This window comes from Struthio camelus, chromosome 2, assembly GCF_040807025.1.
Source record: "Struthio camelus isolate bStrCam1 chromosome 2, bStrCam1.hap1, whole genome shotgun sequence".
In the NCBI taxonomy this organism is placed as follows: Eukaryota; Metazoa; Chordata; class Aves; order Struthioniformes; family Struthionidae; genus Struthio; species Struthio camelus.
Window position 1 is genome coordinate 55072307 of NC_090943.1, and position 27901 is coordinate 55100207.

The 27901-nt window shown below is 39.6% G+C and overlaps 1 protein-coding gene across 8 annotated transcripts in view; it reads right to left on the reverse strand.

Annotated features, from left to right (window-relative positions):
- PDE1C (phosphodiesterase 1C) overlaps positions 1-27901 on the reverse strand; it is a 411928-nt gene that overhangs the window by 287955 nt on the left and 96072 nt on the right. For all 8 annotated transcript variants that reach the window (XR_011139751.1, XM_068935844.1, XM_068935837.1 and 5 more), the window contains exons 2-3: positions 25393-25443; positions 20469-20640 (exon numbers count right to left, since the gene is read on the reverse strand). Coding sequence is in view for 6 of the 8 variants with exons in the window: in XM_068935837.1 (XP_068791938.1) it covers positions 20469-20640; positions 25393-25443 (223 nt within the window). In the remaining 2 variants the exon portion in view is untranslated. The remainder of the gene's footprint in view (positions 1-20468; positions 20641-25392; positions 25444-27901) is intronic.

Here is a 27901-nt window from a genome sequence, read left to right on the forward strand (position 1 = left end):
TTGGATACCATAAAATCTGATGTAGAAAGTATCACCAGGTTGCTGGAGGTAAATATTCATAGATTAAACTTGTGCTTTTTAGCTTGAAAAACCATGCAATTTAGAGATCAACTTCTAAAATTAATCAAAATCTTGGCAGACGTATTAACAAAAAATATATTTTTTAAAAAAATTAAAAATAGTCTGCTTTAGCTCAAGCTCTTCTAAAGTTACCTGATAAATAGGAGTCTAAGGTACACCATGTGCAAGAACTTCTACATGTACAAAGATCTGTCTTATATATTTTCTTAATCATTTACATTGCTTATCAGTAATTACTTACTTTCTTATAGATCCATGTTGACTTGAAGCAACTTATCTTGTTAGGGCTATTTTCTTTATAGCTTTTTTTTGTATACCTTCTTATTGTTGATATCAATTGCAATTGTGTACTGTTCAACCCACATGCTTCCCTTAGGTATCAGCACATATATCTGACGTTTGTAAGTAGGTCAGTGAAACATTAGCCTCATTTGGTGTATCAAAGAATGTTGCCTCCTCTATCCACCATGTAGTGGAAGGGGAGACTAAGATTTATGTAACACAGTGAATTTACTGCATCAGAAGGGAGAAAAGGAAAAGGATTAGCCTTCTGAAATTGGATACTACTCTTCAAAAGCAAGAATTCCTGTTTTTATTAACTATTTCCAAATCTGCAGGACAGAACTCTTATTTTGAGCTGAGCACTTGCAGGCTTTCTTTCTCTACCTGGTACATACTTGACAAATACAAATGCTAATATAGACCAAAAGGAGTGTATTAACCTCTGGGGTATGTCTTGGTTTAGTTGGCTTGGGTTGTGGGGGGGGGGGGTGGTTTGGTTTGGTTTGGTTTGGTTTGGTTTGTGGGGTTCTTTTCCAAAACATTAAATGTCAACAATTCATTTATGACAAGTTTAGTACTATTTTGTAGTCCTACCTCGAAAGGAACAACCTATGCGCAGAGTTTACTGCTGAAAATACTTCACACTGTACTGATGGCTTTTTTCTTCTGTATTTCAAATTATAATTATTGGAAGGAATCACCAGCATGGAATTTACTTACTTTAATAACATATTTCAGATTATATAATACATATGCATGTGTTCATTGCAAATGATCAGTTATTTATTTCATAGTTGAAGAAATATGTCTTAATGTGAGAAAACAAGTGTACATCTACTCTACTGGATGTGGGTTTTACTGCAGCTCACCTTATATTTTTAGTTTATTTCCAGAGGGGAAGATGACAACAGAAATATTAGATTCCAGTGTTGCTTTCACCTACTCAGAATGTTGTCATTTCAAGTTATTGCTCTGTGATTAATACAAAGACTATAATGTGATATGATTTGAAAGGCTGATCATCTTTATTCACTCTAGAGAGTGTGAGTTTGTATACATGAATAATGGAGAAATGTGAATCAGCATGGGTAGATCAGTGACTTGCCTACTTCACACATACGACTAGGTGCTAATAGCTTAATTTGCAACTTGTCTTATTTTTATCCCCATACCTCTATCACTAGTAAGCCAGTTGGGTGAGATCCTTCACTTCTGTAATTCCAAGTGTTTTATACAGTAATCAATATTTTCATCTTTAAACATGGGCCCACTGAAAGCAGTGAAGGATTTCAGCTTTTAAAGACCTTTTTTCACTTTTAAAACATCTCAAAGTTTTATATCAGACCAATTATATCTGCAACTCCAAAACTTCCATCACCTGTAAAACCACCAGCCTGATTCTTATTTACGTTACAGGTATTTCACTCTATATTCACCAAACAAAATGTTCTTGAGGTGGGTACAATACAATATATGCCATTGTAAACTCCTCCTTTACGTTGCCAGGTAGATCAAAAGATGCTTTAACGTGACTGCAGATTCAGGGTGGATTTAAAAATACGTTAGTAGAGAATGCTGATTTTAAAAAAGCCAAGGCATATTCTCTCATTGCCTGCACGGACAACCCAGAGACAAAGAACAGCTATGGAGCTGGACTGTTACTCCTGTCCCACTATCTCCTAAAAGGCTGAGGGACAGGTTTTTCAGGCTCCGTGGGACAGATGCCTCACAACATATGAAGATCTATATTCTGATTTTTCTGTTTCCGAAAAGACTGTGTGCTGCCTCTGCATCATGCTTAAGCAAAGAAATACTCCTTCTGCATTGCGGTCCTAGTGCTCCATGACACTTGTGACGCCACAGAGCTCTCTGCATCCGCATCAGTTCTCCTCTGGTGGGCATCCCAGGGAAATTACGCTGCCGTGAGAGTGTGCCCCCCTATACGCAGAACTCACAATTTGCCCCCGCTCTGCAGCACATCAGGATAACCAGGCATCAATCACATCCTACATTTTCTCAGTGTTACTTTTTTCTCTTGCAAAACTTGCAGATACCCGCTGGGGAACATGGTAATCCCAAGGCACTACTACCTCCACACTGCAGGGCTCCACACTCATCAACATTAGCTGTATCAGGGCGCTATAAACTACTGGCTTATTCATTTAGGAAGTAAAGATAAATTAGGAGGTTTGTTACTAACACTGTCTGTCCTGGCTTTAACATACCATCTCATCTATTTTCAGAATTGCGGTATTGCAGTACTGTGGGTTTCTTGACTACATTCCTTCCTGCATGATCAAATTCATTTTGAGAGATATGAGAGAACAAGCAATGCAGAAGGCACCTTGAAAGTTATCTTATTGCCTTTCCAACAAATTTTGTGGTTCTCTACCTGTGCAAAAGGTTTGGGGAGCTGCCTTGATACGCAGAGAACCTCCAAACAAAGGCAATTTCTCACTGCTGTAATTGTCACTCTGTTCTGAAACTGAGACCTGCAGTACAGCAAAGAAGAAGATCTCTACCATTAAACAAAACCAGCAATTAATAAAGATTAAGATTGTTTCCCACACACACCTCAGCCCTGCTCTTGGCAAACTGTGTGTAATTTGCTTAGAGGATACATTTTCTTAGGCTGTCAATTCAGCAACAAAACTACCACAAAGAAAACCAAATCAAATAATATCTTAATGCAGATTAGAAAAGGGAAGGCTATCCTTGACTCCAAGCAAACCAAGGAAGATGCTATAAATGAGGTTCAGGTTTATCACTCAGTAGAATCAGATAACAGGATCTGACTTCTCATCAGTCTGATCCTCATCTGCTTATTCCTAACTTACAGTGAACTGAGCATAAAATATGGTTTAAAAATCATTTGTTCTCAGATTTCATTTATATTCTCAAAAACGTAAGATTTTAGACACAAATCTGCTACTCATGACATACCTGTTTCCCCTCCATATTCAATGTAAAAATAACCTTTATTGCAAAGATCACAAATTAAATGCTGACATTTAGCAGTCTTTATTAAAAATGGGAGCCTACCGCACAGTTTTATCATAGCTCTCTATTGCCATCTCCCCATTTCTGTAGCTAAATACATTCGATGTGGCAAAGCGGCTGCATCATTTACTGTTAAGAGGCAGAAATGACGCAGTAGGTGGATGACAGTGTTTGCCTATCACTTTTGCCATTATTTGTTCTGAATATTTTATCTACATTTTATGCATTTTTGTACATACAATGAGAATGATTTATCAAAATCAGAATGATTTCTCTGTGGAATATTTTTCCCACTTGGATCTCTTTTAAAATATCTTTAACACCTCATATAATATTTAATTCTGCTGAATCATCTTATAAATATGTATTTATTAATGGCAGACTCAGAAAACTCCTCAATTAAATTAGCTCAGCCGAGCACCTGGTGTTTGAAAGGTAGGACTATGCAAACTTTCTGTTGCAGGAACTGGAAACCCTGAAAGGTACTTTATAAGGCCAAAAATTACCCCAGTATGCCAAAAGGTTTCCTGAAATTTGTAAAAAATTTGTGCTAACTGGTGCAAAAGTTCTCATGAATTTGGACCAACTTCTGTCAAACTTCCCCTTCATATTGTTTGACTAAGAGTCACTCTTAGATTTAAATTGAATTATAGGACATTCGTGCACAGATTTTTGTTCTGAGTTGTAAATTTTCATTCAGATGCAGAAAATCTTGAAGACCAAAATTATTTCAATCTTCCAAACTGACTTGCAGTCTTGTAGAAAAAATCCAGTGTCCAGAAGGTTATTGACCACGGTCTTCATTTTTTAGCTTGAAGTATATCTAAATCCAGCTCACTGTTGATAAGGACAAACACCCTGAGTTTGACTCATAATATCATAAAAAGTCAGTGTAGTAAGTCAAGCACAGGCTGAATAGTTTACTTCTCACATATCTGACTTCACTTTCCAGAAGGATGAATCAGCTCAACAGCAATCTCATACCGATGGCAAAGTATACTAGAGTAATATATATATAGCACTAGATGTCTTGCAAATGCTACAGAAGTTTATAAAGCAAGTTGCCTGTATTTGTGTTTCACAATTGATCAGAGGTTCTGACATCTGAATAATGGAAAGGTGAGCTTGAGACTGTATGCGTTACACCACCCACACAATTCTCTTGCCAGTAGGGCTCCCTTTTTGCCTGAGAGCAATAAATTTAAACTGTTTTGGCTCCAGTGCCGCAGCAAAACTACTTCCAAGAGTTGAAATGAGAAAAGGTTCAGCAATTTAATTCTGAATCAAAAAAATGCAATCCATTAAATATGAACTGACAGGACTTAATTCTTTCTGCCTCAGTGTTGTTCGTTTACTCTTTATTTGCTTTTTAGAATAATATCTATGACTAATTTTGGGAAGGGTTCGGAGGGGATTACTTGAAATATTGTGAGGACTGCATCCTGTGCTGTAGGCTTAAAAAAGAGAATTGGGGCAAATGGAAAGCATGACCCCTGCAAATCAGCAAGCCTATAAATGACCAACAAATGCTGGTCGACAGCCTTTTCTGGTCAGGAAAACAATCACAGTAAGCCTGTTCCTATCATGGCAATGGGCAAGGGAAAGAGCAATCATCAGTCAGGTGTCATGGGCAAGCCTTTATTCTGCAAGAAATTCAAGCACAACAGAAAAAGGCTGAGGAAAGGGAAACAGGCAAACGGCAGTGTAGAAAGGTGCTCCTCTGCCTTATTTCAGATATTGATCTATTGGAAGCAAAGGAAGAGAAAGTCAGACATTGTACTTATGATTTCCCGTTGTTGTATGAGTGATTGAATGCGCTCAATAACATCTCCCTCCACGCAGGTATGCTAAAAAGGGAAGGCTGCACACATCAGTTCCCAAATTCAGTTAAATAGATGATTAGCTTAATAAACTGATATTTAAACCGTTGCCATTTTTGTGGATAGACAAGGTCAGAGCCTCTGTTCCCAAGTTTATTTTTGAACCTACAGCCTTGGAGCCTATTTGACTCTCACTTACATAGAGTTATTCTTGATTTCACTCTTGAACTGAACGACAGGAAAGCAGAAGCAGGCCCTTTAGATCCCCGTCCCCATGGTTACTTGCAGCTAATGATAAAAACGATGACCACAGTGTGTGTTTTTAGGGTTTTATCTATCATTTGACAACACTTCCCCATTGGCCAGATAAATACTAAAATTAGACATCATGTAGAGGGCTGGCTTATCACAGCTATCACTGCTCTGTCATTGGGTCCTCTTGTCCACAGCTTTTGTAGAGCCATGGCAGAACAGTCTGCAATTATCTCCAGTTGCATACACAAAGCGCAGCTACAGTCACTCATCGGCTAGTCCCAGATCCATGGCACATGAAAGAGAAGCTGGGCATGACCTTCAGCGTCAAAATCACCAGTCCCCATGCTCTGAGCAGCAGGGTACCTTCCTCCCTCAGTGAGGAGAGAGGCTCTATAAGCAGGCACAGAGACAGAGAAATAGCCTAACTCTTGCCATCGATGCTACCCTGACAGAGTAGACAGTTTTTAACACTGATTTTTCTGTAGCAGCATGAATTACTCATATCAAAACAGTAATGACAACAATTAAACATCTGAATGCAAGTTCCTGTGTTGTATCTTAGACTGAAAAAATGTAGTTTCCTCCAAACTATGCTTTTTTCCCCCCCTTTCTTAATAATCAACTGGTTTTTTCGCATCTCCTCCAAGTTGTACACAGCATATATGGTTCCTCGCTGGACCTGATCATGACAAATTCCATTGCTAGCTTCTATTGCCTCTTCTATCAGTCAAGTTTTGTCCCTGAGTATGTTTTCAGGCTTCTCACCTGGCTGAGCTACTACACTGTGTTCCTAAGCATCAACCTATGATACTGTCTTGGAAGTAGCAAAATTTCTGTATTCCAACACTAGAGAGGAAAGCAGGATTAAGGGTGACAGGCCACTAGTCCTCTTCTCCTAAAAGAGTGAAAAAAGCAGGTACTGGGTAGGACCTTATTTTCCAAGATGAGCCATCTTTTTCAGGTTAGCGTTGTGAGGCAGATTCAGACGAACGCAGTCTGGGATATTGAAAGCCCACCAAAATCAGGAGGTGCAGCTTTTCTCTCACAAACAGAGCACTCTAAGAGGCAAGAGAATCCAGAGAGGGAAGTTATCCTGCAGAACCACCAGCACCTCTGAGCAGGACATCCTGATCTGGCATATGCAAAATGGCCTGGGGCTCTCCTTGCCTACACACATACAGAGCACAGCATCCATCCACTTTCAAACCTCGTTTTGCCTTCCACTGCATTCTCTTTCTTGCTATTATAAATCACGTAACCCGAGGATAGTGTTATAAGAAAGGTCCTTTGCAAAGACGATTCCTTATAGTAGTGTTCTGTAAGGATAATGGCAAACCACTAAATAGGGATGGAAAAAAACATAGCCTAAATTATTCTGAAAATCCTGCATTACCATTTTTCTATATATTTTTCCACCAGACTGCTTTACAATGTGCATTTTTATATTGTTTTATAACAGTGATGTTGATTTACTCAGTAACTATTTATTTAATGTTGCTAGATGATGTTACTTCTTTTTTTTTAGGGGTACAAAAAAATCTCAGGTGAAAACGTTTTAAAGCTGAAAAAACACCTACTACAGTAACAAAAGGTTCAAAAATCACCTGTGAAATTCCTTCTTGTGAATATTTCATTTTTTTCTCAAAAATATATCAAAATAATAAGGGTAAAGATGAAGAAAATAAATTTCAGTAAGTGTATACAAAATTAACTCACTGTACTCTCTAAAAGTACATAAGCTGAAGCAATTGAATTCAACTGTTATTTTACCATTCTTTTACATTATTTGTATATTTTACATATACAGTATGATAATTGAAGCACCTACTACTGCTACATATTTTACTAAACTTTCCCTTGCTAATTCACAGATCTAAAGCTGCATATGTTGTACAGTTCTGCCTAAACATTACACAACACCTATTCAAAGCAATGAGAAGCACTGAAGAGATCATGACTTGGGCAGATCAGGTTGTCTGTGTAGTTTTCCTACCATAGACATAAATAATGCTCTTTGCGTTAGCACTCAGATCTCATCCAAGCTCATAGCAAAGTGAAACCAACATTAAGGGCTAAATATATAGTTTTCTTGATGTTTTTCACCTGGCATCACCTGTGGTTTGCCACATACCTAAGACAGTTTCCTTCTCCCAGCTTATGTTTGCCACATTTCGCAAACTTCCCACTCTCTTATCTTGCACCACATTGAGGTCTATGTGTGCCACAATCAGCCATATTCAAGGCTTATCCTTTTCCAACTGAAACACACAAGTGAAATCTGATTCCATTAGTTATGTTGAGACTATCTTGTCAAAGCCACTTCACTGGCTAAGCTGACTATATGTCTACACTGTCTAGGCAGAGGGCTCCAGCAAGGCACCTGGCTTTGTTCAGCAATCACTAAAGCTTTGAAAACATAAGGTTTTTGAAGTGCTCTCCTGGCTGCACTCATATATGTAAGTTTGGAAGCATCAACTTCTGGACTCTAGCCACCTGAAGTATCCTTAGTCCATGTACACCTGGACAAGAGGGCACAGCCCAAACCACTGCATAGCAGTCATCACAGAAAGATGATCAAGTGCTGCACAAACTGAAACCATCTTCCAGAAGATGTTACAATGAATGGGAATCCCATGGATATTCCTAGCCCAGATGAGGATGCCTTTCTGTCGGAAAGAGACTATTAATTTCATTGTTAAACTGAGGACAAGTCAGATGGCTGCAGTTTCAAATACCTACATGCTCCAATGACTCAGGTTGATGGTGGCCAGGGGACCAAGCTGGTGCCAAGCTAGCAGACCACGGAATAACATAAGTTTGGTGCAGACAGAGCATTATGACCATGCTCTGCTGCTGGACTGGGAAGCCCATCCCAGACCTGGTGCCATTCTAGACTTCCTGCCAGCTAATTTAGCCCACAGCCCTGCAAATCTAATCCTACCACTGCTGGTGCTGGTGTCACTCATCCAGAAACAGTATGAGGTGACAGGCCTTGGTTCAGTAAGAATGACATAAAAAGTGGCATCGAGCTGGAATTGACCCAGGAGCTAGACCCCTGCATGTGAACCAGCTGGTTATCCAAGACCATGCAGAGATCATATCAGCTCCCCTCCCTGTAGCTCTGGCTGCCCCAAGTCCTGTACAAGAGGGCGGAATACAGTCCTCAGGTAGAAACTCTGCTGTTTTTCTCATTTTGCTGATAACATCATAGTGAAATGTATCAATTCAGTGCCCATTAGAGCATGGACAAGGACCACTGTGAGCAGGGATGCTTATAAAGGTGGACTAAGGTCTGCATGGTTCAAAGAAGTCAGGTACAGCACAAATACTAGCTGAGACTAAGCACACTGCAGTAAAGTATAACTAGTAAACCTCACAGTGCTCATCCTTTCAGCATTGTGGGTGTCAAACAGCATGAACATGGACGCAGTGGTCTAACTGGAGCAACAGCCATGAGGACGTACCCTAAAAAAAAACCCCACACGTAGCCCTTAAATGCCACCATTTTGTCTAAGAAAATTCAGCAAAGCCAGCATTTATTTTAACATGCATATACAGCAAGCCTGCTTCTTTCACCCCATCCCCAAAATCTCTCTCATTTCAAAAGCAAAGGTAGAGAAGGCTATTTTGAATGTTATCTGTCTGAAATTGAGTGGAATAAGCTTCTGAGCCTTTGAGTCGAGGACCAAATTCCCTGAAATTCACAGAAAAGTATGCAAAAAACTCAGAATAAAATAGAGAAAAGTTTGGTTCAATAATCTTTCTCTCCACCCTAATTGCATTCAATAGCTAATTTTATTCAGCTTATGACACCTAAATTGCCTTAGACTTATACTAGTACTACTCTCCTAAAGTCAGTTACTCCAAAATTGCATGGCTAAAACTGGCAGAAAGTCTGGTACCATATCTGAGGCCATGTCTGAGAGAGAAAAAGAGAGAGAGAGATTGAGAAAGAAAGAAAGAGAGAGAATTTTAGAATCCCAGTACAGATTTTATTTAACAGGTAGTGTCCTAATACACTGTCTGGAGAAAGATCACTGTCGAAATTAAAATGACTTTACCTTTGACAAGATAAAAAGTATAATCACATTTTGGACATCCAATAAACTGAAAAGTTCTAAACAGTAATGGAAAGGTTAAAAAGAAAACATGTTGTTTTTTTTTTAATCACTTCAACTTATCTAGATGGCAGAGAAATGTATTAGAAAGTGTCCAGGGTAGCATTTTAGGCCAAGTTCTCTATTGAAATCAGCATTAGTGGGGAGTACTGTTTAAAAGCAGATGACACACCTTAGTCTTTTATCTCTATTAAGATAAGTATTTATTAAACAATATTTTGTTAATACCTAGAGAAAGCTCAGCAGGACCTCCAGAAATAACGCCCCTGCAGAAGCAACAGGCAGTAACCTCTCTTATTAGGCTTTGATTCAAGATAGATCAAAGTGTTCAACTGACCCAAGAGAAAAACTAATGATTACTCCTAGACTGTAAGGCTACAACTAATCTTAGTAAGACTATTATGCAAGTTATGAAGAACTCACATGAAAGCTTTCCCCAGTTCTTCATGTAAGTTGCCTCTCCATCATTTCCGTTTCACCTCCCTTCTTAGAAGCAACTTGTTCAGATACATTTAAATTACATTTGTTGAGGCTCTGTATTAATATCTCATTTGCATGAGTTTCTTTTTTTCTGTCATGTAATATGAGCCGTGAACTTGGTGCCACTTTCTTTAGGTGACTAGGAGATGAAGCTTCCATTTTAATAAAGTTCTTTATGGAAGATTCAATTCACAAAATACACAGTTTACATAGAAAAAAAGTTAGAACGTGTTATTCTGATTCATCTCAAACACAGATGGGGAAATTCTCCAGAGAAAAATCCCCGTCTCGAGTTTGCACTGCAGACCTCTACTACATAATGACGTCAGGGGGAGTTCCATGCAGCATATGTGTGTAGACTGCGCAACAAAAATCTGCAATGCAGATAACGGATCCGCAATGCAGATCAGATACCAGGATTTTATTCACAGGGCGCTAATTCAGCTTTACCATCCCCACTACAGAAGCACAGAATTGCTGAGGTTAGACAGGACCTCTGGAGGTTGTCTAGTTCAACCATTCTGCTCAAAGCAGGGCCAATTAGAGCAGGCTGCTCAGGGCCATGTCCAGTTGGGTTTAACACCTGTAATACAAAGCATTTGACCATCCTCACAGTAGAAAAGCTTTTTCTCACGTTCAGACTGAATTTACCTCAACTTTTGCCCCCTCCCTCTCATTCTGTCACGGGGTACCACTGAGGAGAATCTGGCTCCATCTTATTAACTTTCCCTCATCAGATATTTATATACATTGATAAGATCCCCCCTAAGCCTTCTCTTCTCCAGGCTGGACAGTCCCAGCTCTCTCAGCCTCTCCTTGTATGAGAGACACTCCAGTTCCTTAATCATTTCAGTAGCCCTTCGCTGTAGTCACTCCTGGAGCTCCATATCTCTCTTGTACTGGGGAGCCCAGGACTGGTCCCAGCACTCCAGGTGTGGCCTCACCAGTGCTGAGCAGAGAACTCCCTCGACTTGCCACCAACACTCTGCCTAATGCAGCCCAGGTGGTGCTGGCTGCCTTTGTGCCAAGGGCACATTGCTGGCTCATAATTATTTTGCTCTGCACCAGGACCCCCTAGTCTTTTTTTTACAAAGCTGCTTTCCAACCTGTCAGTCAGTCCCCAGCCTGTACTCCCCAGGTTCTAGCCTCTGCATTTTACCTTGTTGAACTTCAAGAGGTTCCTCTCTGCCCATTTCTCCAGCCTGTCAAGGTCCCTCTGAATGGCAGTGAAAACATCTGGTGTATCAACCACTCCCAGCCCTCCTAGTTTTTTATCATTTGCAAACTTGCTGAAGGTCCTATCATCCAGGTCATTAATGAAGATTTTAAACAGGATTAGTGACAGCTGTATAAGCCGTAACACAGCCATGCTGTAAAACTGACCTTTGTAAAGTATATTAAATCAGTTTGTGCCATTATAAGTGTTAGCATTAATTATTGTACAACTGCTTCAAAGAGAATGCAATACAGGACATGACAAATGAGTTTGCTCTCATCTCACTTCAGGAAAAAACTGAAATGAGTTTAAAGAGGAGACCAGTGTTGCTGATGTTCTGCTGCAGTACAAAACTAAGGATCCTGTGTTCTATTGACACCAATAACTATTTTACGTAGGAAATGAAGGCAGTTTTTCTAGCATGGTAGCTGATGTGTCAGGATAACACAAATATTTAGATTATATAATAAAATACAAAGCAACAGATACTAATTACAGTGTCTTTCTGAAAGCTCAAACAAAGAGCAAGCGGATAAATTCTGAGCAATGCAAAGAAAACCTACGCTTCAGATCTTTGCTTCCCAAGATCAGCCTACTCAGGAAGTACCTCAGTTATATTAAAAGCAATATCAGAGCAGTGGAGAAAAAAGAAAAACAGTTAGAGGCTGTACTAATTCAAAGTTTGTACTGTAAGCTCAGAATTCATGGAGTTTTCATGAAAGCCAGTGGGCATTCCTCAAACAGGGAATTTGCATGTTATTCAACAGCAATGTTGATGCAGCTAAAACACTCTGCCAAGTTCATTAGATTTATGAAATTAATGAATAAATATGCAAATTTCAGTTTACAATCACCATTTTGAAATATCAAGCCACATGCTCACCCACAGTAAATCAGCATAGTTCTAATAAAGTCTAGAGTTTTATGCTAACTTGCGTCAAATCTGGCCCATTGTATTTATACTGCCATGTTCTATAATTCTTTTACTCGAGGACTGCTGACATTGTGGATAATTATATTCTGAGCAACCTTAAATCAATTCAGAAAGAAGCCCTCTGAAGAAGATAGAGTGCCGTAGAGAAGAATCCCATTTTATCAAGATCTCATCTTCAGAATGAATCTGAATATTACTTTATTATGAATAACATTGTTAGGAATTAGGGCAGAGTTAATTATAACTGCTGCAAGAAGCCGGGTAGGATGGCAAACATCTTTTCGATTCAGGAGCAGATACTATTGATGACAATTATATGACACAGTGAATCATGAGATTCAAAGTACTTTGAGTAGAAATGTTATCTTTATCTTAGAAGCTGCAACTGCAAACGCACACACTGATCTAAATGATGCTTGCACACATCATTTAGAAGGAAGGAAAATAAGCTTCTGATAGCTTTCCATTTTAAGATAAATGTTCTTTACTAGCTGCTATTTAAAAGAAACAGAACTTCATGGTGTGGTCCTTTTTCAGCTGAGCTCAGAGAAAATTTGTTCTGGTGTGGAACTTGCTCTAAGTGCTCCCATAAAAGAGGAGATAGAGATCAAGGGTAGGAATCATTGGGCACAAATGGGGCACCCAAAGGCCATATTCTCAGGTCAATTTCCACATCTCAGAATGAAGGCTTTTCAACCAAAAGAAGATATAAAATTTCTTTTTGCCAGTGTAAGAGCAGCACTGGTAGCAAAGTTGAGAACATAGCCCTGGTTTCAAAATAACCTGAGTCAATTTATAAAATTTAGATCAATTTATAAAGTTCAGATGGAAACCAAGTAACACATGATAGTTTTAGCAGTCTTGCTGTGAACACTCTGGTAGATTCAGATCCAAAATTTATTGGAACCAAAAATAAATGTCCCAGTCTGCAAACCAAAGGCACCATGGCTCTGACATCAGTGAGAGCTGAGTACTCAGATGGATAGTGTGATAATTTCCAAATGAGATATCTCTATTACATAAAATAGTTTCTAGAAATTGCCAGCCAACAGTTTAGCATGCAAATACCAGATAGAGAACAGCCATTAGCAAGTTGTTTGGGTAAAGGTGTTGACAGTTCACAGGGCTTTACTTACCTAATTGTTTCTAAGACGTCTGCAAAGCCGAGTAGGCTGTGAATTTCTGGCAAAAGAATTTTGAGTAAAATATGGCAGTTACCAAACAAAGTATTTTGCATTAGGAGGTAACAATTTGGACAATACTTTAATCAGAAAATGCTGAGTCAAAAGAGAGCTACACAGAGCAGACCACAGACTAGAGAGGTGGCCGCAAACCCCTCTCAGATGACATTTTTTCTGAGAGTCCAGCTGCTCCTCCCCATTAGGTGACCAGCTCCATGAGAGTCAGTATGTATCAGGAAACCCTAGACCTCTGTGCACGGACGGATAGTACTGGGTGCAATCGCACAGTGGAAGGAAGAGGTCATGACATATAAGTCCCTTCCTCTACTAGAATAAGATGTATGACCCACTACATCACAGAGTTTAGGCACTACTTGTAGCATCATAATAGTGACAATAATACTTTTCATTAGGACTGATTATAATACTCAAAGCTGCACCATGAGCCACAACTGGTTTCTTTGGCGTTTGTGTTTTCCATCTTTTGCATCTTCCCCACAGCAATACATCTTGCTACCTGCTGCGTCTCCTTCTGCTCCACTGTCCTTGGGCTTCTCCTCCAAACAGTCCCAGGCCCTGTCCGAGTGCCCTGCCTGTTTTCTGGTCACATATGCTGCCTGATTCCCTGCTACGCATGTACTGATTAGCTAGAGGGTATGCTAGCACTGGCCAGCCAGATAGCGACTCTCAGGAGTCAGCCCTAATCTCTTCTCTCCAGTCCTTCAGTGGGACCCTTCTTTATCCTGCCATCTATTTTCATAAAATGGGTAGGAAATCAGTACCTTTGATATATTAACTGCTCTGTTAAGCATAGCTGAACTTGACCAGTAACTTAAAAACTCACTAATAGGAAGGCTGACTGAGGGACATAAAGCATTTTCCTTAAAAAAAGCTAGCCAGTTTTCCTTAGTAGACTAAGCTCAAAAAGATGTTTCCAACGGGAATTTCAAGGCACCCCAGGCTGGTGTTGGAATGTAGAGTCTATAAATCTCTCCTGCTGGAGATGATAACTAGATAGGCAGTGCATTATTAAAAAAATCCTCAGCAGGATAAAGATGATCCCAAAATTCACATATCTTCCTCTATACAACTCCCTGACCACGTCCAGTTTCTTCTGTAAACCTTCAAGGAAGACGGGGTAGCAAGTCTAGAGCACCGAGCAGTTAATCTTGTTTGTGCCCACACACAGACCCTGGAAAAGCTTAGTATACCCAAATGAGTGCTGCACAAACATTTGAGACTCACATTGTTCAGATATACAATGCCTGGATTTAAAAATATGCCTGCTCTCTGTGCACAGTGGGTGCTATTGTAGTTCATGCCAAGGATGAGGGATGGCCTGTATGCTTATGAAGCCAGCACTGGAAGCATTGCGCAGCTGCAAAACAAATGCCCAGTTTATTACAAGATTCGAGTGGTGCTCACCAAGTAGAGAAGCGTGGTCAAGAACAAGCCTTGCTCAGCCACAGAGCAGGAAGGCTTCTTTACTGACAGGATTTTCTTTGTCCAAGGAGCAGCAGCTTAAATTCCGGACAACCACACTCCATCTGAATTTCACAATTTGTGCCTTTTGATGTATCTGATATTTATGGAGACTGAAACACTGGGCTTTGCTTGCCATCAATAATACATCTATCCAATGGAGAACAAGACAACCAGTATCAAAAAGGAGAGGTCCATTTCTCTTTCAACAAACTGAAAAAAGTCTTCCTCCTGGACTCATACGGGTATGTGTGAAGAGAGAGAGTGTGCAGCCTTCGAACAGTAACTAGTATAAAACTTTCTCCTCTGGTTATTCCCTCTCTGACTCATAAATCTCAGTCTAAGAAATGTGTGAATTGCTCTTACAATGTGTAGCATGCACCTAGAAGGGAGGCACAATTAAAACAAGGAGAAGAAAGCCGAACTATGTGGGAGTAATTTCCTTAGTGAATAGAACACTTTTCCTTTCCTTTTCATGGTAATGAACATAAATAAATAACAGGAATAAGCAATGAATTTGAATAAAATACCAAAGAAATCAAGTTTAGTTCAAGTAAAGTGCCTTATAACAGATCTGGATTGAAAAACATATTGAGAAGGGTAGTTTTCAGAAACACTGCTCACATTTTAATGATTAGTAAGACCTGAGTCTGTTGCAGATGGGTATTAAAACCAATGAGAAAATCTTTCATGTTTGCAGCCTTGCACTCTGTGTGTGTGTGTGTGTATTTACTAAGCTAAGAAAATAAAAACAAAAGAAAGTATGTTTTAAAACCAAGAAGAAACTCTAATAAAAAAAACAGTCAGTAAACAAATACTGATATCTGGACATGGATTTATGGAGGAGAAGGAAAGAAGGAAGGGCTTTACTCTTCCCCAGCACTAGCCCTCATCCCCTATTCCTCTGCAGTTGTGGTCACAGTCCTCCTGCACAACATTGCCTCTCATTTCTCATTCTCACACCCCACATATAGGTTAGGTAGGTACAGCTGAGCTTTGGTGCTGCCCAGAGAGCACCAAAATGTGAGAGATGGTGGAGAAGGAGTCCCACAGGGCTCTCTGCCACACGAGTGGAGATGAGCAGCATAGGGCTCTTGCTATGACACCGGCAGGGCAGGGAGGGGAAGGAAAGCTCAGTCCCCTGTTCCCATTGATGCCACCTTGTCCCATACGATCAAGCCTCATGTGCTGCTGACTCAAGCCTCATGTGCAGCACATGGTGCTGAAGCTTACACTTTTAGAGCACAGCAGTATCACCCTCTATCCTATAGACCAAGTAGCCAGTAGTTGACATAAGTGAGAGCTGCGCAATCCATGACTGAACGAGAAATACAAGTTGATTAGCTGCCAGTGTAATTTAAGGCTCCCAAAGCAGTATAGAAGCAGGTAAGGAAAACCAAGCAAAGTCCCCTTGCAAAGATAAAGAAAGGAACATTGCAAGCTTCTGAGGCAGGAAAAGCAGCTGTTAAGGTAAGCACAACTGAAAAGCTGGAAATATTCTAAAAAGTGGCAGAAATGAAGAACTCATACAAGCTTTGGGCTTAAAAACACTTTAACCTTGAAGGAGCTGAGTCTGCAAACTCATTTCCCAGGATGTCTTGCCTACCATATGGTGAGACTTTGATAACAGACAAAATACATCACTGCCTATTTCAGCATAGCCATATATGTATCCAGCTAGACTTTTCTGGTAGAGGATGGATGGTCTGTACCTCATCTACTGACTGCTGAGCTGTGCACTACCCTGATCTATCACTTCAGAAACACCTCCACTCCAAGCCCCCATGTGCTAGATACAGATGGACTAGTCTGTGATCCACAGAACTGTTTTAGCTGTCACACACTCCTGGATCAGGATGGGAGGCTGTAAAGCTTCATTGAATGCCTTGTCTCAAAAGCACATCACCATTCCTTCACCAGAGTACGTCCCAGTCACCTCGTCCCATGAGATCTCTCCTGTCACAAGATCCAATACAGCTGTTACGTGACCTGGTGCCCCAGGAACACCACGGCAAATTATGCAGGCCAATGCACAGTCTCCCAGCTCTCCACACGCCAAATAATGCTCTTTCTCTCCTGCACGTCAAAACAGGTTCTGTTACACCCTCCTACATAAAACACTTCCACAAACTTCAGGGTAGTATTTGGAGAACAGCACCCAAACCTACCTGTTGTTTCTCTCTTCCCCCTGGTGGAGTGCCAGACCCGAGTTTTCAAAGCACCTGTTTGGGCAGTGCTGTACGGGAGCTGTGCACAGACACTAAGGCTGTACAGTTACTACACAATCTTCTTAAGGGTTCAGTAATTACCATTGCTAATTCTTACTGATACCAATAGTAAACTTAGCCATTACTGGCACCCAGCAGAAGCAGATCTAGGAACAGAGCTCCAGAGCTACAACCAGACTTTAGTGTCAGAAACCACTGACATCCCTTGTCAACATCCAGATCTTGGCCACCCTCATAAACCTGTAGCCCACTCTCTAATATTCCTAGGCACCAATCTGCAGCCACTGCTAATTATTGTGTTATGACTGTACATACACAGGTGTTGATACACACAACTGTTCAAAAAGAAGGTGATCACAGCTCCTGTAACTGTGAACTTACATATCTGTGCAAAGATAGGTATTAGACATATCAGGTCTGTTGCATAACGCATGGGCCAAGAAGCTAATTATTTCTACATGTATTTTTTTCTACTTGTCCAAAGGGGATCATTCACCACTCCGTTTCCACTTTCTGTATTGTTCATATATAATGCTAACTGGGGTCTCCCCTGGCTTTACCAGACAAATGGAGTATATGCCAGTGAGAATGAATTTCATAATCTATATTTTAAGCACTGCAGTAATATAACTAGACAAGACACAAAAGTATTCATAACTACTTGCTCAGTGCAATATCACAGATAACAAGATACTACGAAGTCTTGCAATTCTGTCTTCATAAACCTTGCTTATATCAATCTTGTGTTTGTTTCTGATATCTTCAGAAAAGGAATTGTAAAAAAATTGTAAAACAAAACAAAGACTATCAAAACACCTTTTAAGTACGAAGAGATCGTGTGTTATATATACTTCTGGGGAGGAGTTGGGGGGGTTCTTTGTTTTGATTTTTTTACATTATAGTTTTTTTTACATTTATAGAGGATTATTACTGTAGGAAATTAAGACTGAAATGATTGAAATAACCACTTTCCTCCTTTTTATGTTTAAACATGCTCCAAGCTCATGTCTAGGTGCTGAACAAAATCAAATATAGATCTTTTGCTAATTTTCTGAGCTACAGAACAATAAGCACTGCACAGCAGAAAACAGGATCTAGCACCAGAGGCTGCCAATTGGGATTCATGCTGCTTATATGTATTCACATAAAAAGAGATGCAGTCACAAGGAAGTATGACTCATTTGACACTGGAGAGATATCTTCTTTTTAACTATGCATGAAAGGGACAGTATTGCCACATACTGCTCTGACAGGGGCGAATCAGAAAGAGCAAGGGAGTCACTGCATTTTATGGTTTGCAGCAGTCGCGTTAGAAAATGAGGCCCAGACCTTCCCTCTGTGAAATCAGTTCATACAAACCTGTCACTGCCCTCTGCAGACCCTGAGCTTCAGCCACCAGATTCTGAATTCGGACATGCCGGACAGGCCAACTTGTGAAGAGCATTTCATTCCCCAAAGGGCAATGGGGTGGCAAGATTTTCTGTTAGTGCCTAGTAAACAAGAAGAAAGGGAAATCCCATACTCGGCAGGCAATCACTGGTGCCCAGACTGGCCAGCCACACACTGTCAGGGATGCTCTCAGAGGTCACTGCCCACAAGAGACCCTGATGAATCAAACAGGCAACCCACCATGCCAAAGATGCCACTGCCTCCTAAGCCCCAGGTTACACCATAATACCAACAAGATCTCAAACTGAATACAAACACAAGGGTGCTTTTATCTTCTGGCTTCTTTAGACAGTAATTGCCATGTACTCTCTAACACTCGATTCTTGCGCGTTGCACACAAATGCATACTGGGCTTCCTTTCTTTTCAAAGCTAGGGAGATGCAACTTACTTGACTGCAACAATTTGTTTGGATCTCATTCTATAAGAGTCCAAACAATGCCTCATTGTTCTGTAATAGCTATACAGAGCATATATAAGGGTTCTCTAACATTCATAAAGCCATTTATAAAGCCATTTATAAATAACATTTACAGTGCACTAGTGAAACTATTCTGCTAAATTACATTTTCCAAATCATCAGTCCTCATTATTCTATTTACAAGCTCACTTACTCCAAGAGTCACCCCCTACTCACATAATCAAATTATGCCATTTGAAATGCTGTGACATTATTTTGTCATACAAAACGGTAGAAATGATCTTGATTATAGCAAAGTAAGGATTGCTCCTACCCAGAATTTGTTAGGAGAAGTGAAAGCTGAAAAAGAGTTAGAGCTCCTGAAATAACAGATTTTAAACACCAGAAAGACAAAATGTTTAACAGCCATTAAAAATAACAGGTCATCATAACAGTAGGATTCAGGTTCTGAAACATTTGGCCTGAATAATCTCACCAGAAATATTAAAGAATAAGAATGTGCTATAAAAGTACAGGATTTACTTATGCAGGCTGACATAAATTTACATTGTGGCAATTTTTTTTAAATAACAGACAGTATAAACAAGATATCTGAAACTACTACCTAAGAAAATGACTTAAGTAAATACCTTCAAAATAATGATTATATGAAGACTGAAATAAGTTTGACAAACTGCGGTATCATCAAAATCACAGATTTTAGACCAGAGAAATTTATCCAAAGTAAAATATGTTTTATACTTGCACATGCCTGTGCTAATTATAAAAGTAGAGCATAGCTTTTCAACAAAAATCTTAAAAAAGTACTCAGAAAATCAATACCACCATACTGTCTTTGTTTTGCCTGAGCACACCAATTTTCACATTTCTGTCAAATGCCCATTCTATGCACACAGCTTCTCTATTTTATCTCACTTCTTGGAGAAAATTATTTTCAGAAAGCATGCCCCCAAGAAACACCTGACAACTGTATGTTCACATGATTAAATAAATTAGAAGAAAACCCAGTAATGGATATATCTCATACTTTACAAAAGTAGCAATCACTTGCTTGCAAGCTCTGGGCCATAATCCTTCTTCCTTACTAAAAAAATTAATGCTAGACAGTTCTCAAGACATTACATCAATAGAAAAAGGTTTAGCTCTCCCTTGCATCATTAAAGCATATCATCCGACCTAGAGAGCAAGTCTTCATCATTAAACCACTTTCAGATGAAACAATATCAACCTTCAAAGACATCTTCATATAACAAGCTGTCTCTATCAGCCATTTTGACCAGCTACAGTATTTGTGTGTCTAGCCCACAATCTTTTAACAAGGCTAATTAAGTCTGAGAAATGAAAGACAACAGTCCTGTCGGTATTATTTATGGCCCTCTTTCTTCACTCCTGCTCAAAACAAAAACATGCAGCATTGCAGGATCTTTCAATATTGGTTTGTCCCATCAAACTCACAGTGCAGATGTCTATCTTAAAAAGACATCCTCTCAAGGATAAACACAGTAAACTCATATCCATCAGACCTGAAAGATGTTTTCACCAATGCTTCAGGACTGTCCACTGGCGGTAGTTCATCTGCCAGGATTTCCTCAGGAGGTCTGGGGTCACTGATGATGGTTGGCTTCGGCCTCTCTTTGAGATTGCCAGTTAGCCCACCAATAATGGTGTTCCATAGGCAGTTTTGTGATTTAGACCCTGTAAAAACAGAGTGAGAAGCAAAATGAGTTCACAGACCTACTGTCTGGCCTCTCAGCAGCCTGGCAAATAAAAATGGCGTGTTTTCTTTTGACCTTTGCATCGCTACAATCATGGGGTTGCATCTGAAAACTCAAAATAAAGCTCTAAGTAGAAATAGACATTAACATTCAGAAAGTCATTTTAAAATCCCAGACTCTAATGCTTGCCTTAAAAAGATCTGATTATAGAATATGAAGTTTGCATGTGTCAAGAACAAGCTTCTGCTTCATACTAAGGCTACAACTTATCACGTGTTGACATAACAGTATTCTATACCAAAGAACTAACACAAAAAAACCCCAGAGTACTAGATTAACACAACTGACTTTCTTAGATTAATTAATGATGATTAAATTACAGATTTAAAATATTAATAAAGGACTAGTATTAGAAAACCTACTTCTTTCCTTCTGAAATGTTTCTCAGTAGATACTCAAATGCCAAAATATTTCTATGGATGATCTTTTCGCAGTTATTTAGGAGTGTTACCAGGTGCCTCGTGATTGTCATTCAGGGAACCCATTCTCATTCGTAAGTCTAGCTCCTCTAATAAAGTACAATTAGCACTTTTCTGTCAGATCTCCTCCCTGCCTTTGGAGAGAGAATACACAATTTACTTTTGAAAGAAATTAAAAAAAATTATTTCATGTTTGCAAAAATGTCCAAATGTCTTCTGAATAAGTTAGGCACTTTTGAAAATCCCAGTAAAATTCTCATATGGAACACCTGTGTCATATCCTAACTTTTAAGTATTATAGAATACGTACAGGTGAGTCATCAGATCCCAAGAAAAGCAACTCAGTGCTGAAATACTGATTATTAACTATAATAGTGCCAAGAGATTTCCCACTACAGAGGTACAACATTGCTTTTATTGGATTTCAAAGCAGTAAGATACACCAACTCTGCTGCTAGTCCTTCTCCATGGGCTTTTTATTTCTGTGCAAAATAAAAACAGTATTCTGAGAAATGGGATATTTCTAAAGGTAACAACTCATATTTACAGGGGACTATACAAGTAAGATTTTCAAATATTTCCCTAGTATTTAGACTTAATTGTGCAGCAGAGACGATTAAAAAGCAGATGATGGACCTAACATTTATTGACTTACGTTGACTTCTTGTCCTATTATAAACAGAGGAACTGTTGTAAGAGGAAACTGAATGGACGACTTGCCACTCCACATCTCCCGAGAACATCATGAGAAACTGCCCTGCTAGCAGCAGCAATATCTGCTTCTGCAAAAAGGCACAGACTTGTTTTGCTGTTTTTGTCTTACCATATATTGCTTTCACACAGGCTGAATGGTGCAAAGGCCCATTAATGCAGATCAGCAAGAATCCTCATTTATCTGTTCCATTCCAAAATAACTTTCAGATTTTTTGCCCAGGAAAGCTCCCATATTCATACGCGTCTCTGTTCTTAATTGTCAGCAGTCATTTAATATTCAAGAACTGTATTTACCCAGATTGACATCCTGTGCTGAGTTTTCTGCTACCATAGCTAGATCAATACACATACCAGTTAGTCTAACGCCCAGTTATGTCTGCATGACAGCTACAGAAATTAGTATATTGTCAATATATCTTTAAGCATTCAAGGAGTTTCAGTGTTATGGTAATACCTCTGCTTCTGTACTTTAAAGCACCACCCAAATTTCCCAGTATTTCTTACATTTTATTCAAATATATAAGCATTTGTCTTCCTGTTTAATAAGTGGGTTATAAAAGGATGCAAGAGTCTCAGATTACCAAACTCTGATCCATGCAGGCTACCCATAAAAGAGCTAAAAACACTGTGAGCCCCTATAATATTTTGAGAGCACTATTTCTTTTGCTAGGAACTATGGCATATTCAACACAGCTGGATCCAGGTGTCTAAGTCTCTGCTAAGATGAGGTCAGCAAAAAAAAAAAAAAAAGTTACCATAAAGCCACAAATGCTGCACAGTAAGACAGGAGAGCAGGACATTAACACTTGGTGAAAAAGCTGCTGTCCTCTGCAAAAGTCATCCTCCTCTGAGAGGAAGCTGCTCAAGAGTTTTGAGGCTTTCCCTCACAATTACTCAAAGATATCTGCTGAGCCTATGAAACCTCCTCCTTCTCTTCTTTTCCTCAACTCTCCTCAAACTTTTCTTTCTTGTACTCCTCAAGCCCTCCAGCTTGTCAGACAGCAGCAGAACTCCACAGTCCAGAAATTACCAAAAGATACAAGCAGTACCTTACTGTTTGCTCTCCCACTGAAAACTAACAGTGACAGGTGACTAACTGCCACTGAAAACTATGTAATCATCTTACTCAAATACTTTTGTTTTAAACAAAAACATAAACAAACACTTGTTTCAGTGTACATATTGTTTTTCCCTCCATACTCCACACATACATCCAGCCCTGTTCCTATCATGGGGATATCCATACCATGAAGCTTATCTCTATGGTTAGACCTAGATGGTAGATCTAGATCTACTTGATTCATCTGAAGATTGACATCATCAAACTGAACAATTGGAAGCTAACTAACTTCACTAGAGTGGTGAAAGCTCATGTCCACTTGTTCTAATCGGTGTTTCGTCTGCCCATAACTGCCAACAGTTATGCTTAGGCGACGTGCATTCAGGAAATGATTGTTTTTGTGTAATGGCCCTGCATGAACACACATCTGGCAGAAGCTTCTCACTGCCTGAAAAGCTGAATGCTGAAAGCTTTACGGACTTAAATCCCCGTAGGTGCAGCCACAACTCTTCAAAGACTGATGGCGCTGTACTACTTCTAGTAAGATGACACAGTGAGATACCAGGCACCGTAACCACTGCTAAAGGCAGTAGGACCTCTAAAATTCATATTCTCCTAAATGAACAGCAATTTGACATTTAAGAGTACAGGAAATTGGCTAGTCCTAGCATTAGAATGAATAACACTCCACAACTCAATTTTAATTTCAAATCACTGTGATAAGTGTAAACATTTGCAAAAATGCTTTTCCCTCATTTTATTATACCCTGTCAAAGATGATTATAGCTGAGCTAGAGGCAAAAACTAAAGAAGAGACTTGGGTGTTATTTTAAAAAGCAGAAGTCTGCTTAAAGAATCTGTGGTATATTTGCTCTGGTAGGTGTTCAAATACTCTCTGAAACTTCGCTGCCCTGCAAGGCTAGCTACCAGGGATGAAAACACAGACGTCGTTTCCATTGCCCCATTTAACAGTAATAGCAGCCTTTCCCTCTTCTTTGCTCCTGAACGAAAGGAGCTGTTTATTTTGTATTTTTTTATTATCTTCCTTCATGTTTCTTGTGCTTTCATTTAGCTCATAGGCATCTACCAGTCTGTTCTCTTCCGTTTAATGCAAGTCATTCCTAACTCTGCAAGAAAGGCTTCACCAACTGGTTGAGAGCCAGGATAAAAACAAGAAGTCGTCCCTGTTATGCCTAGGTCTCAAACCTACTCTCTACACAACATCATCTCTCCCCTCAAAAATCGTGTTCTTATGAATGTAAGATTCTGCGCTGAAATGCCAGCTTAGTTACAAATGTCATGACATTATGCTTGACCTACTGGTCATGTAATATTGAAGTATGAAGTCCTCATAACCCAAATATCCAGGAATAAATGGTATTTGGACAGAATCTTCCAACCCTATGCCTACTACTTAGTAACCATAATAAACAAAAGGCAAAGTGATGAAGAAGTTCAAAACATTTCCTTTGTTTGTTTGAAGTTCAACATCTCCTTTGTGATTTCCCTTGCTACATGCATTTTGGGGGCTGAACCAGCCAGGACTGATTAATAGAGCCCCTTCCTAAACTTTATTGCCTACAACATGAAGGAAAATAAACCCTAAGTCAGGTATAAGGAGTTCCAGTACAATTTGCTTTTTGTTCTGCTCAATCTGTCCCATGACAGTAAGTCATTATATATGATAGATTTTATAGTCACACTATTCTATTCTGTATTATTTACCTTAGCTACCTATGTGAGGTACGGCATGCACAGAGTGCCATCCTGTGCCTGTGTGAAATACTGCACTGTCGATGTAAATTCTTTCGCTGTTTTGATCTGCACCACCCAGGATGATGGCAAATGCTGCCTTTTAAAGATAACAAGGGGACTTTCCACTGCTAAGTGGTAACACAGCATCATTAAACTGCATGTATTATAAAGAGGATCTCCCATCTTCCTCCTTCCTATATATTGTCACACATGTTTTTCATGATCCATTCATGCCGAGCTGGTACTACACTACCAGACACATCCCTTGGTTTAGTTCAAACCTAGAATACTGTTATTTCAAACCCCAAACCACATCTTTAATTCTCAACCTTACTGTATGAAGCAAAAGATGATGGAGGAACTACCAGCATGTTTTAAATACATTCTTAGTATGCTGTTTTTAAGATTCGACCTAAATCTCTTTGTAGTCTCTGCAGTCAACTTCTTCTGGCTTGTGCCACTTATATTTTTATAACTTCTTATGCTTGAAACAAGAGTATAGGCATAAAGCCTTACATTGTTTGAAATTTGCATCAACTCCATTCCGTCAGACTGAATATGTAAGAGACGTTTCCAGCTTAGTCCTATGGTTCCTCAGTTCTGGATTGTAAATGAACTGGTACAACAGGACTGAGAGGAATATGAGTTTAAAAGACTTACTAATTGTGTTTGTTTCTACAGTAGAAGTAGGAATCAATCAGGTAAAATAAAAAAGTCTACTTACGGGCAAATCGTGAAAGCGGTCTTGCATTTTTGTCACCTGTTTCATTTGCAACTGAAAAGAGAAAATACAGAGAAATAAAAATCGTTAAATCTATGTGTCCCATTGTATAAGATTAGTGATAACACCAATTCTAAAGCATATAAAGGAAAAAAGTAATAGCATTTGGATATATTTATACATGTGCATGTGCATGTATGTATGTGTATGTATAATTTTCTATATATACATACATGCACACAGATAGAGTTGTAATACTTTTTTAAATGCCACCAAATGTATTACTTTGAATGTTGGTATGCCTGTTCAGTTCAGCTTTCAGAGTTAGCAGGGCACACTATAGGCACACACAAACATTGTCCTATCCCACATTATAAATGAATCATATAATTGCCCAACTTTTAAGAACTAGCCATTAATTATACATAGCAATATATGATCACAGTCATCCTCGCTAATCCTATTTTCTACTGTACTTTGTTTTCCAAGTCCTAAATAAAACATCACTTTTTCCCCATTGTTATTAATGACTCTGGTAAGGAAAAAGTAAGAAAGATTTTTATTCCTAGATAAGGAAATACCTTATGATTCTCTAGGCTCATTTTAAAAATCAATTAAATGAAATTTCAGAAGCTGTGCAGAGGAATCCCGCAACATTGGAACTGTACATAGATATTACTTAGATTCAAAACAAACGCATACAAATCCTGCATTTTTCTGCCACGGATTCATACTGGCATAACTCCCCTCCATTTATGTGACACAGCAGGTACACAGTTAGTCAAGAGCATAAATGATTCTCTTTGGGGTTCTCACTTTATTAAACTACAGAAAGAGAGGAGAGTTATCAAGGAGATGAATTACCAGCTAACAGCGACTTCTTCTTTTATAGCTAGAAAAACCATGAGAAATAGCTCTGATGGGAAAAATTGGTAGGAAAACATACTATGAATGCACACAGAAACTTTAACAATTCTTTGTTTTCCTTAAAAAATGCTATTTTCTAGAGACAAGACCAAGCCAGTTGAGAAACCCCATAAAAGAATGCAAAATATGAGTAGAAATCAGATTTATTGGTTCCTATTAAGACAATGTCCTCTGAACAGTAATGGATTTTTTTTAAGCCAGAAAAGGCTTTTGAGGAATTTCAAGTGCTCATTATTTTAGCAAGTGGTTGCTGCATCGTTTTGCTTACATCAGCCAGTAGATGGTGCCCTTAAAACACGCCACTTTCCAAAGGTGCTGAGGCACTTCTGCACTGGAAGCACAGGCCAAACAAGAGAGAGATTTTCTCTAGCTCTCGTTGGCTCAGCGCAGGAACTGCGAAAGCCCTTTTGCAGCAGCCAGCCAGCCAGCCAGTCAGCGAAACTCCGCTTTTAGGAGTGCAATCGCACAGATCCTCTTCCATGACAGAACTCAAAAAGCCTTAAAAGGATCAAAAAGATCCTTTAAAAGCAAAAAAAAACCCCACCTAATTCCAACACTTTATAACAGAGTCAACCAACTAGCTCATTTGCTCAAGGTACCTTGCATTTACTCTTGGCCAATCCTAAAATATGGCCCTGCTGCTTATCTACCAGAGCATGGGGAACTCACTAGGCAAGCAGGAGCAGCAGCCCTGTGGTCTCCCAGGTCTGGCTGGATGCCCTTCCCTCTCTTGAGTCCATCTCAAGTACTTGCAGCACAAACCCCAGCCAAACAAACTCTCCTGGGACACTACTTAACAGCTCCCCTCAGTCCCAGGGTGCAGAGACACCAGACTGACTGCACAGAGTTAAATAGGTTTGGAGTATTTTCAGCATCAAATCTGGCTCTGCTGGAGGTGATGGCACAGTGAAGGAGAGGTGGCAGCTTCATCCACACAGCAGGGATCAAAAGAGCTGGAGCAAGTGAGATGAAGAACTGTGCCAACTTTTGCAGTGACAAAATGTTTATAAAACACTGCCCTAGCCAAATGTAAATGTCGGGTAGCCACAGTGGCCAGACCGTAGCAGCCACACTGTCTTTCACACAGTGCTGCCACCTTACTCTAGGCAGACTGAGAGATTGCCTAGAGGACTGGTCCCTTCTGGGGTCTCAGGCACCTAGTCAGAGAGCCTATCACAGCAGAGCCTAGGCAACTTCATAACATGCACTGATATCTAAGTTTGGGCATCAACTGAACTGTTAGGTCAACGAGGAACGTGCCTGCTATGGGCCTTTTAACTGCGCTAGTCTCCCCTTTAGAGCATTTCCTCTGGTCTGGTAGCAGAGGACACTCACTGGTCACCAGGGGTTTGAGGTGCACCCAAGGTCTCGGCTTTATTCCACCCTCCGGCTGGATGTAGCAACAAGAGTACGGGAGTGCTCCATCCAGCATCTGTGTTTTGGAAGCTCAGCTCCCAGAGTCACAGCATCCAACACAACAGGTGTCATTAATCCCTTTAAAAAAAGAATTTTCCAGTTCCATGCCACATATGTTTGTTTTCAGTTGTCAGTGCTTTTCAAACGTCAGATTGTGTAATATACAGAA